Consider the following 19,218-nt stretch of genomic DNA (forward strand, 5'->3'; position numbering starts at 1 on the left):
ATCATCAGATTCTCAGAGAAAGAAGAAGAAAAAGCTGAAATCAAGGGAGATGAAAGGTCAGTCAAAGAAATCTTTGTCTTCTATACCGGCCCCTCCACTGCTCTTGGACTCACCAGTTCTGATGGCTTCAGTCCCACTAGTGTGTGACTGAACCCAGGAACCGATTCTGCTGCTGTTGACTTTGGAAGGTGAGATAAGGGACTCTATCTTCCGTGGTACAGTCAAGGACTGGATGAAGATACTCAGTGTCTGCTTTCAAGATTCTGCACTCAAGAGGACTCTCAATACCGAGACGGATCCGCAGATTCCATTGCCTTGGATCCATACAGAAGAGAGTGAAGGGAGGCACACCCTCCATCTCGCTGCAAGCGTTCTTGGCCCCCAATGTCTGATTGGGACAGGCACTTGGAGTGGTCTTTTCCTTTGTGGCACACCTACTGGGACAACTGGCGATCAAGACAGGACCAAGATTGCTGTTACAACCACATGAGATATCTTGGGGCCATATCACCTCGGGACTGGCCAAGACCATCTGCATTCCTATCCAGGCCCCACATCGGAACTCGAGATGTTTTTGCCCCACATCGGAACTGGCTCCTAGGCAACCGATGGATCTGCCACAAAGGCATACAGAAGCAACTACATCAGACCAGACTGTTAGAGCTCCTGTTCTGGCTCCACTGTTTCAGCCTTTTTCTGTGCCCTCTCAGCCTAAACTGCACACTCCTTGACAATCCACTTTGCCACACTCTGATTGGGAAGATTATCAGTCTGATTCAACATCCTTTTCATATGTGGTGCCATTCATATTACCTCTGGATGCAGCTGTGGGGACACAGGACGGAGCATGGTGCGGCCATGGCATGAGGCAGTCAAGCAAAGAGCACTGGAACCCAACTGAAGGTTGGCTGAAACCCAATAGTGGGTCCCAACTCACAGAGCATTATCCAGCAGTGTCAGTCTGCAAACTCAAATAGTACTAGTGGAGCTCCACTGAATCTTCCTGTTGCACAAGCGGTTTCCCATTATGCTTGTGCAAGTAGTTGTGCAGTTGTACAATGCTAGCACAAACCTCCTCTCCGGCAGGTACCAGAGGGTAGCACTGGGAGAGGAGGTTTCAGACCCATGGCCACTTACTTGTGGGGTGCCACAGGGTTCCTTCCTCTCCCCGATGCTATTTAACATCTATGTGAAGCCGCTGGGGGCTATCATCAGGAGGTTTGGGGTGCAGTGTCATCAATATGCGGATGACACGCAGCTCTACCTCTCGTTTAAATCTTCACCAAGGTTGGCCATAGAATCCCTGTCCAAATGTCTGGAGACGGTGAGTGGCTGGATGGGGAGGAATAGGCTGAAGCTGAACCCTGACAAGACCGAGGTACTTTTGGTGGGAGACAAGAGGAAGCTGGGGGACATTGACATGGTGTTGAATGGGGTACGGCTACCCTTGAAAGACCAGGTCCGCAGCCTGGGGGTCATTTTGGACTCCCATCTGTCCATGGAGGCTCAGGTGTCAGCTGTGAGCCGGACAGCGCTGTATCAACTCCATCTGATACGGCGGCTGCGCCCCTTCCTTCCCGACCATCTGCTCCCATCGGTAGTACATGCCCTGGTCTCCTCTCGTTTAGACTACTGTAATGTGCTCTACGTGGGGTTACCCTTGAAGACGGTTCGGAAACTGCAGCTGGTACAGAACGCGGCGGCTCGCCTGATTAAAGGCAGCCGCCGGCGAGATCACATCACTCCAGTGCTGAAGGAGTTGCCCTGGTTACCAGTTGTTTTCCGGGCCAAATTCAAGGTGTTGGTTTTGACCTTTAAAACCCTATATGGTTCCGGCCCAGCCTATCTTAAGGAGCACCTCCAGCAGCACCAGACAGGCCGCTTAACAAGATCAGCCTCGGATGGCCTTCTCTCTGTCCCATCAGCCAGGACAGCTAGACTGGTGGGGACGAGGGAGAGGGCCTTTTCTGTGGTGGCCCCCACTCTGTGGAACTCCCTCCCTAGGGAACTCCGTCATGCCCCCTCTTTAATGAGCTTCCGTCGTGCATTAAAAACGTTGTTGTTCAGGCAGGCATTTGGGGTGGGTTAGGGTATTTTAGAAAATGTTTTTATTGTAGAATTTTATTGTTTTAAACTGTTTTTATTGTATGTTGTACATCGCCCAGAGTGGCTGGGTGACCAGCCAGATGGGCGATTAATAAATTTAATAATAAATAAATAAATAAATAAATAAATGTAACTTTAGTTGGATTCTTCTCTTGCACATAGTTCAGAAACTAGTTTCCACTAGTGCAACATAATTTGTGCTAACAGAATGACACAGCTGGATACTGCCCACAGTTTGACAAACACTGGCTTAGAATGTAAGTCTAATAGGGAGCAAATACTGTCATCTCTGTATTTACCATGGCATCTGTTACAGTAGTAGCACTAAACTAAAAATTATATCAGGCCTCAAAAAAGTACATTGCTGTTTTCACATTGTAACATGCTTTCCCTCCTCCCACTCTCCTTGCAACCCAAACTTGATGCCCAGAGATGAAGGGAGAAGTTTAATTCCAGATATAAAGAACCTCCAACTTAAAATTCAGTTAAAAAAAAACTACTTTCAGTTTAACATCTTGTGTTAAGGGTTTTTCCATGTTCACTCAAGCTCCAAAATGCAAGGATATTATGGCTGTTAAGGCCATCCCCTTAACAGACACGTTCTTAGGCAATATGCATATGGCATGATATCCTATGCTGTGTTTAGTTCCAGCTTCACCACTACCTTGGCGCTGGATGGCTGTTAGTGGCAGAGAGGTGGACCTAACCAGACTTGTTTATTCACTGGAATAGACACATGGAGTCTAATGCAGCTGAAGCGATCATGCTACTGAACGTACCATTCCACATTACAAGTACTCTATCTCTCAAACAAGAAGCCCTAGACTTTCAATAAAGAAATATCCTTCCATATACAGTCTTAGAAAGTGGCTATGTCAGAAAAAACTCAACCATATTTCAGAATGTGTTAACTTTAACTTACGCTTTTAAAAAGGCCCACAGTTTGAGAAATGCTGCTCTAAAACTGTCATCTCCATCCCAGGACACTGCAGCTGAATATCCACATGTGCACATGGTTGTTTTTGTGGGACTTTAGTTTCTTCATTGCTTTGACCCATGGGAGAAACAAAAGAGAATTGGTCCTTGTCAGCAATTTGAACCATCCCTATACTGGGTTTTCTGATCCTTACAAGGCCCTCAGCAGCCCTTTTCCTTTATGAGATACAAGGTTGGAGGGGTTAGTAAAAGCTAAACAGTACCACCGAGGCTGAGATAAAAATGATGCCAAATAAAGGTCACTTATCAAACTTTAAACCCCTATAAACAAGCTATTTTTACCCTTTCTACCTCAAAATTTTCACAGACCATCCTCAAACCAACCTTTCCTATGCTGCCAAATTTCAAATCAATCCTCTGATCCATTTTCTGAGTATAAGCCATAGAATGTACTGTTAAGGGTAAATTGTGATTCATGTAATTTGCCCTTAACACAGGGCCATAGTTGTGACCCTGTATGATTATGTTTTGTGTGTATGTGTTTGTGCGCTCACGTGCACGCTCCTTCTCTCTCTCTCTCTCTCTCTGGGCAAACATCCCTCACCCCTGGTCTAAACTGTGATTAATCCAAGAACACTGGATTATTACCCAGATGTCTACTGGGTTTCTGAACATTAATCCAGTTTACCCAGAAATCATTAAGTGCGCTTCTGGGGGTTAAAAGGTAGGGCCCATTCCATGCTGGAGGGGCAGACTGTCTGCTGATCTAGTCCATTGGGGCCTAGAGGCCTCTGGGAAAGTTTAAGACATTTTGATACATTTCAAGCCTCTTTCAGATTTCTGGTCATTTAATCTGGGCTACAGAACAGGTCCAGATAAAACTAAATGCAAGGACAAGAGTAAATAATTTATTTGCAATGTAATAACATTGTATTCACAATTTATGTTAATAGCTAGGATTATTCTTAAATGCTTGGCACATTTGGTGCCTGCCTATAAGGCAATAAAAGTGCAAGTGTTGTTTTTGTTTATAATACGATAAAAATTGATGAGTGCAAATAGAACAGAGATTAGAATAAGGAAAATAATACATTTTTTCTTGTGTGCTGAGAGAAAACATGGCTAAATCTAAATATCTCTGCTTCTAGCAATACAACCCTTGCCATCAACAGGGAAGCCTTTGAAACAACAGAGGAAAATAAAGGTTTCAGAAATGTTTTCCCCTGACTGATCTCTCTTCTTTAACATTGTGTTCTGTGAAAATGTTTTTATTCAGTGTGTCCTAGATTACGTTGGCAAGCAGCCAATAGGACACAAATGAGATCAAGTTCCTTGTCCTGGATTCATTCATTACATAAAAACTGTGAAAATGGAGGTTAACTTCAGCTTTGTTGATTCTCTGAAGGTGTTAATAATCACACTATCCTGGTGATAGTCATATCCTATCTGCCCAGTCTATCCCATCAGGACATTCAAATTCACACTGAAACTAGGTTTTAAATACCTCTTAACACTTAATGCAACAAGAACAAATCAGAAGAATGGAAATAAAAAATATTCATATCAGACTTATTTTGGAACATCTAGAAAATGATTTGAGTGGTGTCTCAATTTAGTTCCAGTCCCAGTTTGGGGTGCTACCCCAGTGATAAAGACAATTGTCCCATGACATTGTCCAGAGACTGCTTCAAAGCATCACTGAATCCTGTGCATCCCGTAATGCTTTTATGTCTCTTTACTATTCTACAAATAGGGGTGCACTCACCCCATACCCCTTTTTCTGTTTGGCTACCCAGATCAGTAACTAGAGAGCTGTTAATAGGTCTTAGTATCTAATTAAAACCTAATTTGATCTATATAAAAGTTACTGCTTTTTCATGAGGTAAGTTACCTTTCTTTAAATAGAAAATGTAGTAGCAGAAAAAAGTATTTTCAATGACAGCTTGAGTCTAGGTCTCTCAGTACAAGTCAAACAATCAAGTAAACCAAATAAGGTCCCAGAATACTTGGGTCCCCAAGAGGTGGAGTGAGCATCAGATAAAACATCCAGATGGTAAAGACTGCAAACATTTAGCAACACCTAGGGATATAGATTATAAATGTTGGTTTACTGACACTGTTCCAACTAGATATGCTAATAAGAGCCATTTCACGTCACTCCAGACTTCTACACATGGGTATAATATTAGAATAGAATGCATGTGCATAACATCCAGTGTGTATAGGCCTGAAGAGTGCAGTTGAAATCCAGGTATTTTGTAATTTGGGCCCACATGCGTTGGATTGAACAGTAGATCCTGTTTAAATTTTACACCCTTGAATAGATGTCCAAGTTGACAGAGGCAGCTCATGAGTGTGACAGGAAGGCCCAGTCTCATTCTCCCACGCCAATAGAAAAAATGGATGAGAAAGTGTCCTGCAACCCAGGCCATTTGACAAGATCAGATATGTGTTCAGTTAGACTGGGCATTCATCTTTGTGCCAGAGCCTTTTTATTTAATGCTCTGATGTAGGCAAGCAGTTAGCCTAACAAGTGGGGAAGTTATCACAGAGTAAAGTTTCCAGAAAGGTTTAATGGTTTCCAGGGACGCTATTCATCCTGGGTAGTGTTTCTGATTTTTTTCCCTATGCATGGTATTTGTGTATGTGTGGTGTGTTTCAGATAGTGGGGAATGCAGGGTAGTTGTGGTACTTTGACAGGCCTTCAGTGAATACAAGCTACTGCTAATAAAGAGCAGAATACAACAGGTTGCTTACGCCCCCACTGATTCTCTTGCACTCCGCAGATTCCGTTGCATAAGCGGTGGGTCCTGCCAATTCCATTGCACAAGCAGGACCCACCGCTTGCGCGACAGAGGTTTAGCACTTCCCAGAGGAAGCTCCGAAATGAGCAGAAACGCTCGATTATCAATCGGGACAGGTTGACGGCGCTCCCTTATGCAGGCTCCAGCAACCCGCCCCATTCCAGAAATGAGCGTTTTTGCTTGCTTCTGGTTGCCCTTGGAAGCACTAAATCTTTGTTCTGCAAGCAGTGAGCACCACTTGTGGATGGGAATTGGTGGGGGTGTAAGCACCCTGTCAGATTCTGCCCAAAGCATCCTTTCTTATATATAACCTAAAAGACAAAAGCCTATGTGAAACAATTTTTAAAAAGACTTATCTGTGGACTTGTCCTCACAGGGTTATTTTGGGGTAAAATATGTGCTCTGAGTGCACCAGATTACACCTGTCTGCCAGTGGATCCTATCACCATGTGGCAGATGGGGAGAATCAGACATGGATAGACAAGGGATCCACAAGCAGGTGTGTTTTGCAATGTAGGGATCCAGGACATACATGAATGTACACATGCCTCAAAATACCCAGCATATTCACCATTCACAAGTAATTAGTTTTAAACTATTAACAAGTATATTTCATCTGTGGTGTGTGTTCAGCTCTCATTAACTTGGAGAATGTGGCATTAGGCAACGCAGAGGAAATAGTTTTCAAGCAGGTTGCTAGATGTTTTAATTCTGTATGTACAATCTGAAGGTGGACAAAAGAGATTTGCTACTTCCTTGACATTAGCAGTACAGGTTTTATAATACCAGCAAATCCCTCAGAAGTCAGTCTTTCAGACAAATAGTTTGTATTATTGCTCTAGCATCTGTTTGTAGATGTTTGTAGATGTGTTATATTTTGTTATAACCCATTTTCCTGAGTTTGTAACTCATATTTTTTACTCAAGCCACTTCCAACAAGCTAAAGATCTATTGGACTGAAATTCTTAGAAGTAGGTCCCATTGCATCCACGGGATTTGTGCATTGTGAATACATTTTGAATAAGACATTTAATGTTTTTACCTTTCTATTTCAGTAAATGTGCAATCCAATGCATGTTTAGACAGAAGAAAGTCCTACAACTCACAGCATTCTGCAGCCAGCCATGCTGGGAGTTTTCGGACTTTTTGTGTCTAAACTTACATAGGATTGCGCCCTAAATAAATATTCCCCGGTAGTTTCTTCTTTAAAATTTCATTGTTATTTTTGTACCTGTTGAACAGTTCAGATATCCTTTGAGCTATACACCATGTAATCCATGCATCCTTTCAAGACCTCATAAACCACAGTAGCCCAAAACACAACACTTTCTTAAATTACAAAAAGTCATATCCAATGGTGTGCATCTGGGGGCAGAACAGACACTGTTGACGAAACTGATTGCTTCTCCCTCCTACAGCTTCCTTTGTGGCCCCCAAATCTACTCCAGAGGGGTAGAGGAACCTCCAGAGCAAATTTGGGCAGTACAGGGGGCAGGAGAGGAAGAAAAATTGTGTTTGCACAAGCAGAGGGCTGTTTGTGTGACATTGGATATAACCCAGAGTTTATCATTTTTAAAGTAAATAAACCATACCGTACCCACAGACAAAATTACATAAAATATGCAAAATTATTTTCAAGCCCAAATTTATAAGCTTGTTAAAATCATATTGATATAGGAATCCTAATGCTCAAATATGCCTATATAATTCTAATGATATATTATTCTATTTCTCAATAGTATAAAATTCAAAATGTAAGTATATTCAACAAATTATCAAGTCTATACAATGTAAATAATATTTCTGTAACTCCCAATGCTTCCAGATTTCTGACTTCCCCTTCTCTGCTTTAAAATATCACTGATTTTATGTAACTAATAGTTAACTATCTTGTTTTCTAATCATTTCAGATTTTTTTTCCAAAATCAAATAATTAAAACCAATTAAGATTTTAGTGGTTGTTCACAAGTGAATACAAGTTCAGTTTCCTGCTTCATACCCAAGTCCTGCAAATGTCCTAACACTAATACAGTATGAATTTATTATTTATTTAAAATATTTCTAGGCTGCCTTTCAGGACAGGAGCCCTCCCAAGGCAGCTTACAACAATAACATAGATGTCCACAATTCATAAAAACAACAATCTAAAATACAACAATACAAAACACACACACATGATCAGGGGAAGGCCACAGTAAACAAGTAGTTTTTCAGAACCTTCCTAAAAGCCTGCAATGCTGGGGCCTGACGGACCCTCGATGGCAACCCATTCCAGAGGTGTGGGGCCACTACGGAAAAGGTGCTCTCTCATGTACTTGCCCACCTATCTGCCCTCAAAGGCGGGCAAGTGAGGACCTCAGTTGCTGTTCTTAAAGTGCAGGCAGGCTGATATGGGTGAAGGCAGTCCTTCAAGTAATTTGGTCCCAACCCATTTAAGACTTTAGAGGTCAAAACCAGCACTTTAAATTGGGCTCAGAAATGCACTGTTAGCCACTACAGCTGGTGCAGTATAGGCACTATATGACCTGACTGTCTTGCCCCCATCAACACTCAGGCGGCTGCAGTTTGCACCAGCTGAAGTTTCCAAGCTGATTTCAAAGGTAGCCCCACATACAGCACATTGCAGTAGTCTATCCTGGACATCACAAGTGCATGGATAACCGAAGCAAGGTCCAACCCCTCCAGATATAGTCATAGCTGGTGTACCAGCCTAAGCTCTTAAAATGTACTCTTGGACACTGCAGCCAGCTGAGCTTACCCAGTTGGTGTGGAGTCCAGGAGGCCTCTCAGACTACATACTCAGTCTTTTATGGGGAGTGAAACTGTCTAAAACCACTTGTAAAGCTATCCAGAGTAGTTGGTTTCCCAACTCAGTACCTCCATCTTGTCTGGATTAAATCTCAGCTTGTTCACCCTCATCCACCCCAAAATAGCCTCCAAACACTGGTTCAAGAGTTCCACAGCCTCCCTGGGATGTGTAGACAGAAATGAGAGGTAGAGCTGAGTATCATCCACATACAGATGACACTTCATCTCTGGATGACTTCCCCCAGCAGTTTTATGTAGATGTTAAAAAGCATGAGGGACAGGATGGAACATTGTGACACCCAAATGCTAATGGCCATGGGTTGGAACAAAAGTCCCCCAGCACCACCTTCTGAGACACCCTTCCAAGTATACTGGAACCACTTAAATACTGTGCCTCCTAAACCAAACCCAGATAAACTGTCTAGAAGGATACCATGGTTGATGGTATTGAAAGCCACTGAGAGGTCCAGAAGAACCAACAGGGTTGCACTCCCCCCATCCATTCCCTGGTGTAAGTCATCAACCAGAGCAACCAGGGCTGCTTCTGTCCCATAACTAGGTCTGAAATCTGATTGGAATGGATCTAAATTCTCAGTACCATCCAACGCTGCTTGAAGTTGCAAGAACACCACATGCTTCAGCACCTTGCCCAAGGGTAGTAGTTATCCAAAATGATAGGATCTAATTTGGTTTCCTCAACATGGGCCTCACCACTGCTTTCTTCAAAGCTGCAGGAACCTCACCATCCCTCAAGGAGGCAGTGCCATCTTGTAGGTCCAGATACCCAGCCCAGTTCTGGCAGATTTCACAAGCTAGTCGGACAAGGATCTAAGGAGCAAGTAGGCCTCTGTCCTCCAAGCACTCTGTCCATGTCCTCAAGTTGTACAAGCTGAAAGATATCCATGACGTGACTAGATGATGCCCCGTCCATTTCAGACTGCGTCAAAACAATGGCATCCAAGTCAGCACAGATACAACTGATTTTATCTGCAGAATGTCCAGCAAATTGCGCACAGTGAACCTTTGGGAGGTTTGAGTTGTATTCTAGAGCCTACACCAAAGAGGTCTTTAACCGCCCAAAAAAGCTCAGTTGGACAACACTGAGCAGGTACAGTGCTGGCAGAGAAGTCATATTTCTTTGTCACCATCACTACCAGAGGATAAGATTGCAAATGGATACTTACCTGTGTTTGATCGTATTCATTATGAGTCTTCCACCATTTGTGTTCGAATTGTCAACACCATTGTTTCATTGCCCTCAGCTCCTTGGAATACCAAGGAGCTGACATGGTTCTATGACTGGGTCAAGGACATTTGGGTCAAGGATCATATCAATAACCTGGACCAATCCTCTCATTCCAACCAGAGACCAGGGCCTCAGCAGGACTGCCAACTAAGCCTGCAGGAAAACCCCCAAGAGACCTCAGAAATCCATCTGGATCTCCATCTGGATGGACCCTTGTCCATCTGGATTCATCAGCCTTTGGGGGCGGACCATCAAATTTGGTTCCCACCTATACAGAGGTTATATCTCTGACCAGATAATGAACTGTCCATGCAATTGAGTCACAACTGGCTCCACCACCCACAGATCATTTTCTCAGTACAGAAAATCAGATCCAAAGTATGCCCTGGCACAAATGTTGGGGCCAGATATTATCTGAGACAAGCCCATGGTTGACATGACAACCATGAAATCCTGAGCCACTCCTGACAAGGTAGCCTCAGTATGAATATTAATGTCCCCCAAGACCACAAGCCTTAGTGTCCTCAAAACCACATTCAAGACCACCTCTGCGGCTAATCTAAGCCTCCTTTGGCAGATCCCTAGACTAGTGGACTATCGCAGCAAACCTATTGGCGGGACTCGATTTTCAGCCTCACTGTCCATCAGTAATGGTTATAATGGACATGTCTCTTTCCAGCAGGGGCTCACTGTGGCCTGCTCAAAGTATGTCACCGTGGTCCCGACAAAAACAAACTATGCAATGTTTCTTCCACAGCCTGTCTCCTTACTGGAGATCAAGCTTCACTCATTAGACATCTGGAAGACTTTCTCATTCAATCTACAATGCACAGCCTCGTTCTGAACCCCCCCCCTTGTCTGTTTGTGTGCCACTTGGGCCTGAGAAAGGGACACCCTGTATCCTCAAAATGCTTTGCTAAGTGGGTTGTATCCTTGTTTACCGGCTTGCATGCCTTCCAGCTCCCCTGCATGTTCACGGTCACTAAACTAGGACCACAGCATCATATGCTGCTTTTCTCTGGGGTGTTCTGCTTTCCTAAGCTATACAGTGCTGCAACTTGGGCTCAGCCCGCAACCTTAATTAAGCACTACCACTTGGACATCAGAGCTCGTACAGGTATAGCCTTTAGCAGGGCAGTCCTCTCTACAATCCTGGCATGACATCTCCCTCCTTCAGTAAGTTTCTTGCTTATCCCAAATATGTGAGTCACAGAGACCATGAAAAAGTAGGTCAAGTTGCTTACCTTTAACTGTAGTTATCTGAGTAGTTTGAGTAGTTGTTTGTGAACTCACACAACCCACCTTTCTCTGAGCTTTGATGCCTCACTCTTAATTTATTCCTCTGCCGTGGTAGACATAGAACTAAGTGGCAGGTGGGAGCCACAGCCAGAGCATGTGCAGAGGGGGTAGGCGGGACTCCTGCCTAAAACTCAATTCAGCTCTAGAGTGTTGTGAATGACTGTTCTGCACAGGCACATAACTCCTATGTGTGAGTTCACAGATGAGCACTTGAAGAACTTTAGTTACAGGTAAGCAACCTGTCCTTATTGTTGCTATTTTTCTAATACTTGATCCCCAAATGTTTGATGTAAAGGCAGTTCCACCATACTTGCACGAAATTGATTTTTGTGGCTCTACATACCAGCAATTAGAAGAACATGCATATAGGTTTTTAAGCCTCCACGGTGTCAAATTCTATTGCAATATTTGATTAAACTGATACATGAGGGTTTCCACCCACCCATATGTATCTTCACGTATGTTTCTGCATTTATTTTCCAAGATTCCTATTCTATACTTGGCAATAATTACTACATAATTCAGATGTGATAGACTGAATTTGGGAATGATATCGGGTAGCAAGTATTTAGTAGAAGACAACCAAATGAACATAAGAGCCATGCTGGAGCAGACCAAGGGTCCATCTAGTCCAGCATTCTGTTCACACAGTGTCCAACCAGCTGTCGACCAGGAACCCAAAAGTAGGACATGAGCGCAACAGCACCCTCCCACCCATGTTCCCCAGCAACTGCTGTACATAAGCTCACTGCCTCTGGTACGGGAGGTAGTACTTAGCCATCAGGACTAGTAACCACTGATAGCCTTTTTCTCCAGGAATTTGTCCAACCCCCTTTTAAAGCCATCCAAATTGGTGGCCATCACTACATCCTGTGGTAGTAAATTCCATAGTTGAACTATGTGCTGTGTGAAGAAGTACTTTCTTTTATCTATCCTGAATCGCCCCCCAGTCAGCTTCATAGGATGACCCCGGGTTCTAGTATTTTGAGAGAGATAGAAAAATGTCTCCCTATCCACATTCTCTATCCCATGCATAATTTTGTACACCTGTGTCATGTCTCCACCTTAGCCTCCTTTTTTCCAAGCTAAACACTGTTATTGTGTGGAAAAATAATGGAAATAAATAGTCAAAAACTACAATTGTTTTAGTTTTTTGAACTCAGACAGTGGGTATATAAAAAATTGAGTGACAGCCAGTTAAGAAAGGAAACCATTTATTAAAAAAATTATAATACAATAAAGGAGAGGACATAAAAACTATGATTTATTTTGAACATTAGTTCTACCAATTAAATTCTGGAAAACAAAAGATTTTTTTAGACATTGGGCAATATCCAACGTTGTTTGTGCACTAGTGGAACATATCGTTAGCACAACAGGAAACTACTGGATCCTGCAGTGATAGGAAACAGAATGGAGATCAGCGGAGCTTTCAGAAGGGAGCTCTGCTGAGCTGTCCTGTTCTAGAAATGAGTGTTTCCACATGTTTCTGGGATTACTGAGCCGTATCCAATGCTACTCATGTGTGAGCAGAAACGCTTGGTAGCACTGCACAACAGAGACTAGCAGATCCTGCAGTCATCATAAATGAGTAAAATGCCGATTTCCAGAACAGAGCAGGTTAGTGGAGCTTTCAGAAGGGAGCTCTGCTGAGTTTTCCATTCTGGAAATGCGTGTTTCTGCTCATTTCTGGGATTACTGTTGGTAGTGTTAGTTCTTGTTACCCCAGCAGTGGGTCCTGCTAGCGTAAGAGAAATGCTCGGAGTGCACTGGCTGTACTGGATACTTCCCACTATGTGTTAATATGAGGTATCTTTAAGAAGAAAGGAAACATAGGTTCTGTAATGTATGTACTATTTAAGACCTGCATCAGTGTCAGAAAAATAAGATATTGAAAAGGATTTCAAATAGAATGCAAGAAGTGATCCTTTGAGGAGTGTAATAGTGACCAAAGGAAAGAATGACATTGTTTTAAGTGATCTTTGATGTTTTTAGTTATTACTCTGTTACAAATTTGTGAGCCACCCTGTAGGCCAGGGTTGAGGAACCTCCAGCCCATGGGTCAAGTGCAAAGCTCCAGACCTGTCAATCTGGAATCTTCCCATGGCATGCCCCCTTACTGGCCCCACTCTCAGTTATTGATATTATTTACTCATTCCTGCGGTGTCTTGCAACCTGGTACAAATTGGGGAAGGAGAACTCCTGGAAGCAATTTTTTTCTTTTTTTGATTGTGGCGTACTGAACTAAGGTAAGAGTCACACCTGTAACTGCCTACTTTTGACTTTGGTCATGCCCACTGCTGAAATGCAGACTTCCAACAGGTTTTGTCCAAGGTAATGTGGACCTCCACAGCAAAAAGTTTCCTCCCTGCTGTAGGGCCTGCAAGGACAAAGAGTGGGGTAGAAATGCAATTAATAAAAGTCATGCATCTCATAGGTTTGCTGGTATTTGATACGGCAAGCTAGTAGAATGTTCCTACAATTTGCAAGTCTGATTAAAATGTGATGTTTAGGATCAGTGTGAATCATTATGCACTGCTTACATCTTGAAACACTTTATATTTAGAACTGTCTTTTATTGCCAGTTTCTTTTAAAAGTTGCTATGATAGGACAAAAATGTTGGGAGATGGAATCTATTTCAGTAATTTAAAATGTTTTCAGCACTAAGAATATATCCATTGTGCTTTTGTTACAGGTATTATAAAACGAAGCTTCAGTGCTTCTGAAAGACAGCCTCAAGCAAGGCAAGTTTGAAATGGAAAATTAAAGATGTAAAATGTTTGGCTACCTTTATGGTGAATTGTCCCGAACTGTGACTATGCAATACTTGGCAATTTTGAAATGTTCATACTAATGGAATACTTTTCAGGACTTCCAAGGTCTATATAAAACATTATGTGGAGGAATGTAATTAATAAATAATAGCCATAAGTAAACTTCATCCATCTTGATAGAGCTACTTGAGTTCACAAAGCAGGAAAATCCCCATTGAGAACATGTAACTTCCTGCAGGGTACCAGTTTAGAAAAATGCATATTTAGTATCCCAGCTTCCTTCTGTGATAGAATTTGAGGTGGTATGCAATGCATCGGGTTTCCAGGCAGCCTTCTTCCCCCGCACTGACCAGACCCAGAATACTGGCTTGAGTTTCTCATGCACAAAGTTTACTTGAAAGATCTTTCTTATCAGTATCCTTTCTGTTTTACAGAGATTATATTGGTGTCCCAGGATCCAGACCAAGGCCAGGTAATTTTGCACCTGCAACTGGAATGGGCACTCATCTTGCCATTTCTGACCTTATTTAAAGTTTGTTATGGTTTCACATGTAGTTTCTTCTTTTATTTCTTCAGCTTTGCTGCCCCTTGATCTGCTTCTGACAGCACCTTCGCTCATGTTCAGGGCCCACGTTAAGAAAATAGAGGACTCGTTAGTAACAGGGTGGAAATCCCACAGCCTTCCAGCTGTGATTCTTCGCAATCTGAAAGATCATGGTAGTACTTAATAGTATCATTTTGCATAGTTATAACAGAACATAGAATTATGGCTGAGATAGAAATAGCGTAGATGTTTTCTTGGAGAAAAACCATACATAAATAAAAATGTGTTGGTCTCTCTCAGGAATGATCTAAGTCAAAGGTTCTTTAAGAGCCCTGAAACATTACATTATAATACCAAGAGGGAACAAGGGGTGGTTGCAAAGTCTAGTTGGATCAGTCAAGGAAGGATGGAATGGTGAAGGTTGTGGGGGTCAGCAGGGGATAGACTGAGAAAGGAATGGTAGCTATGTTGTATCATTTTATTTATTTATTTATTTATTTATTTATTTATTTATTTATTAGATTTGTATACTGCCTAACTGGCAAATGCACTTGAGGTGGTTTACAATCATAAAACCAAACAGCAACAACAGAGTAACCATAAATAAATAAATGAAAATAATACAACAATTAAAGTATCAGAATAATACAATATTAAAAATTAAAAATATTTAAAACATTGAAGAGCCAGCAGTAAAATTAATAAAGCAACAGATTAAAGGATAAATGCCTGCTTAAAGAGGAAAGCTTTAACTTGGCATCTAAATGTATACAGTGTTGTAGGACATGTTAAGCATAGAGGAATAGACTGAGACAAGGTAGGGTAGTGTTGCCATCTTGGGCCAGGATGGAGGTGCGAGTCTGCATATGTGCAGGACTGGCATGTGGTCATATGTATGTAGCCTGAGAGTTATGGTAGATGGATCTTAAGTACCGAGATCTGAGCTGGTTTCAGGTTCCTGCTGTGGAGGGGGAAGGATTCAGTAAGATACTCTAGATAAATGGCTTTGATTTGTACATGATCCAAAACAGCCAGAAATGACATTTGATTTGGCCACCAATTTCACAGCAGTAACCATGTTCATGTACAGTACATTCTGTAGCACCCTGGTTGACAACTAATTCATAAGAGAATCCATCTTTTCAATCAGGCCAAGGCTGAAGGGCCAGTAGCTTTAGCTCTGCCCAATGACTTGCTTCTACCTGAGACAAGGGACCTCTAATCCTCTCCTTCCCACAATAAATAGCAGTAGAGGCTTTAGCAAAGTTCTCCCCTTATTATGCACCTCAGCTACTCACTCCAACACACAAGCAAAAGTCTCTTTCCCTCCCTTCCTGCCTCTTCCAGCGGTAAGAATAGCGAGGGAGGACCTGTCAAGCCCAAATTACACAGTACATGCAGTCAGTTGTAAAGAAAACCTGATATCCCATTTCTTTGCTGAAAAGCAGCTTTGAGTGAAAGGCATTATGTTCATCTGAGAAGCAGCTGTAGATGGGCTTAATCTTTCCTGGCAGCTGCTGTTCCCTCTACAGCAGCCTTCCTCAACCTGATGCCCTCCAGATGAACTGGAGTAGAACTCCCATCATCCCCAGTCATGACTGCGATTCAGACATGTGTTTACCTTTTCAAATATGCATCTGGAACACCATGGAGGGGAAAGCAGGCAGGGTTGGAAGAGTTGCAACAAAAATGTGGTGGAAGGAAAGAGAATTAAGCACCCCTCTGCCCCTGGCATTCTCTACTGAAAATCACCTGGCTTCCAGTGCTGCATTCAACAAAGAAACAGACATTCACAATTTTCTCACAAAAGCAATTGAATGACTCTCAGCTTGGCCCGTTTTGCACCCAGTCTTCGTCTCTCCTTAAATAAGGGGAGTACTTGGACAGTCTCACTGTTCACATTGGGAGAGGGAAGGTGTAAACATTCCTTTGTCTGTGGGTACTCCCACACAGAAGGTTCCAAGCACTACCAGTCAGAAGGTACTGTGCAGGAATTCTGTCTTTTTTCCCTTAGTGGATTTTCGTTTTTTTGGCAGTAAAAAAAAAGTCAGATGCAGCACTGAGAAAGCACAGGAGAGTTATGAGTGGAAGATGACATTTGGACCCCCTCTAAAATTCCATGAATGAAGCAGATCGATGGCACTATAAAAGCCTTGTCTGCCGGCACCCCAGTTTTATTATACAGCTGAGGGGATGTTTTTGAGGGAATAATAAGGGGAATAGTTTTGAGGTAACTATTTCAGAAATATAAGCCTCTGAGGGCTGGATTTAGCTGCCAGTTGCCAGATCCTACTGTGGCCTTAAAAGCTCCCTAGATTATAGTTAATCTTAACGATAAAAGGGCTCTTTGACTTTTCATAGGTGCTTTAGAACATAAAACCAGGACAAAACAAGTTAAACTTAGCAAAAGCTAAGAAAAAAAAAAAGAGTTCCATCCCAGAAAACAAATCAAGCATGGAAACAAGTACTCATGGTTATGCTGCTAATCTCTGAGTTAGCCAGATGGTATGTTGGCAGATCAGGGCACCTCACTCATGTTTCAAATCCCAAAATGCACAGGACGTGATCATTTTTTCCATAAGGCAAAAATGCTTTATGTGGCACTTACAAATTAGGTGTTGTAGTAACCCTGGATCTTACCTCATGAGACAAGTCCTATCAGATGTTTGTTCTGTTTACCTCAGTGGTTCACAAGGGGTTACTGTCCTCCATTTCATAGCAAGTGAAGAAGACACGAGAAAATACCCCCTTTCAAAAGTGCTCTTCAATTCTGATGCATCTCTGGTAAAATTTACAGACATTTGTGCATGGCTGAGGCTCATGGGGATGCCATAGAACATATGGTATAAATATGACCTTAATATATACAAGAAGGTTAGCCTACGGTGTAATTGAATCGCTGGATGGTTCTATCCACTTCTTGTAAACCTGTATATTCAGTTTTATCAGTGAATGCTACATAGGTTATTTAACTCTTCTTAATGGTCTACAGGTTGAATGGAAAATACTTTCCTACTAATTCTTAGAGTTTGAATTAATATTTCCCCCCTGAACAACTATCAACTACTATACTTTAATTTAAGAAACAAGCACGTTTTCTGTTTATGCGTAGTTAACTTTTCAATGCTGTCACTGTATGTAATCCATACAGTGTACTTTGCTGAATTGCTGAGCAATATTAGTTTGCTTAGGTAAGTGAATTAATTGTTACTAAGCTGCATAATACCTGATCTCAATTTCAAATCTTATTGAAAGGAACCACAGCAGAGTTTAGGCTAGCAGTGAAAGAATTTTTCTTCAGAGGCATTCAAAGGAGATTTTCATATTTTCAGGAGTGGTATTAGCAGCAGTATCTTTCTGCATAAGCAGTGCCAAACAGGAAGGAAAAAATATTGGTATCGATCAAGTGTAGCAGCTTTGTGAAGCCCCTGATAATAATACCTTTCAGCTTTGCAAATGTTGGAGGTACAATGTCTGTATTTGGACAAAGCAATAATGCTTACCTTCCTTTTGATTCTCATGTTTTTCTCAGAATACCTGCAAGCCTGTTCATGATTTATTACAACTTTGTATTTGATATATTTGTTCTGTCAGAATGGACTGGGTCTTTCTGAGCCTTTTTTTTTGTTAATTTTTGGAAGAAGTTTGGAATTTTTCTTTCCAATAATTTGCCAAAGCTCAGAAAAACACATACCCGAGGAGTCCATAATCTCCAGCCCTCTTGTCTTTGTTTCCCTTCTCCCCCCACCCCACCTTACTCACACTTTCCCACAGTTACAAAATACAGTATGGAGAGGAAACATAGTACTCGAGAGGGCTTGCACAAGCCAAGGTTGCTGACCTGGACAAGCTGAGAGAGGCAGAGAAGTTGTTGGATGAGGCCTTCAGAGACCTATAGGCGGGATCCCAATCCCTGGGTGGCAGTTTCTCTGCTGTCACAGAGAATGGGGGTCTTGGGAAGGAGGGCATCATTCTGAGGAAGACGAAAATGATCCCTTAGAAATGATACCTTAGATTCCTTGGAAGATGAACAAATATCCTCTCACACCAAGGATGTGCCTCCAAGTGTCACTATGACTTGTGGTAGTGAGAGATTTGATCATTAGACACATAGACAGCTGAGTTTGTGATGGTTGTGAAGACTGCATGGAACATTGCCTGCCTAGTGCAAAGGCTGCGGATATCATGCACTGTCTAGATAGCTTTGTAGATAGTGCTGGGGTACAGTCAGTGGTCATACTAAAGGAGGATAAGGAAATTGCATAGAAGCTGAATTATTTTCATCTGTCTTAACTGTAGAAGATTTGGGATGGATCCCTGTGTCTGAACTGATGTTTTCAGGAAGGGAGTCTGAGGAACTGAGGCAAATAGTGATGACAAATGATGAAGTTCTCAACCTTATTGGCAAATTGAAAGCTAATAATCACCAGTCCCAGATGGTATCCATCCTAGAGTTCTTAACTCGAATATGAAATTGCTGATCTTCTAACAAAAATATGTAACATTTCCCTAACATCAGCCTTTGTACCAGAGGAATGGAGAATGGCTGATACAACTCCAGTTTTAAAAAGGGATCCAGCAGGGATCCGGGAAATTACAGGCTGGTTAACTTAACATCTGTTCCGGGTAAATTGGTTCAAAGCATTATTAAAGGTAGTAGGCATATAGAAGGACAAGCCCTGCTGAAAAAGAATCAGTAT

General features: G+C 42.2%; 1 protein-coding gene across 2 annotated transcripts in view; it reads left to right on the forward strand.

The window, feature by feature from the left end:
• NEK10 (NIMA related kinase 10) overlaps positions 1-19,218 on the forward strand; it is a 135,376-nt gene that overhangs the window by 90,845 nt on the left and 25,313 nt on the right. The window contains exons 29-31 of one of the 2 annotated variants that reach the window (XM_084858297.1): positions 13,896-13,944; positions 14,409-14,446; positions 14,551-14,691. In XM_084858297.1, the coding sequence (XP_084714423.1) occupies positions 13,896-13,944; positions 14,409-14,446; positions 14,551-14,691 (228 nt within the window). The remainder of the gene's footprint in view (positions 1-13,895; positions 13,945-14,408; positions 14,447-14,550; positions 14,692-19,218) is intronic. The other variant, XM_084858298.1, reaches the window with a different exon arrangement.

The sequence above is a fragment of the Heloderma suspectum genome, chromosome 5 (genome assembly GCF_057233095.1).
Source record: "Heloderma suspectum isolate Gila_16-S chromosome 5, 16-S_ref, whole genome shotgun sequence".
Lineage (NCBI taxonomy): Eukaryota > Metazoa > Chordata > Lepidosauria > Squamata > Helodermatidae > Heloderma > Heloderma suspectum.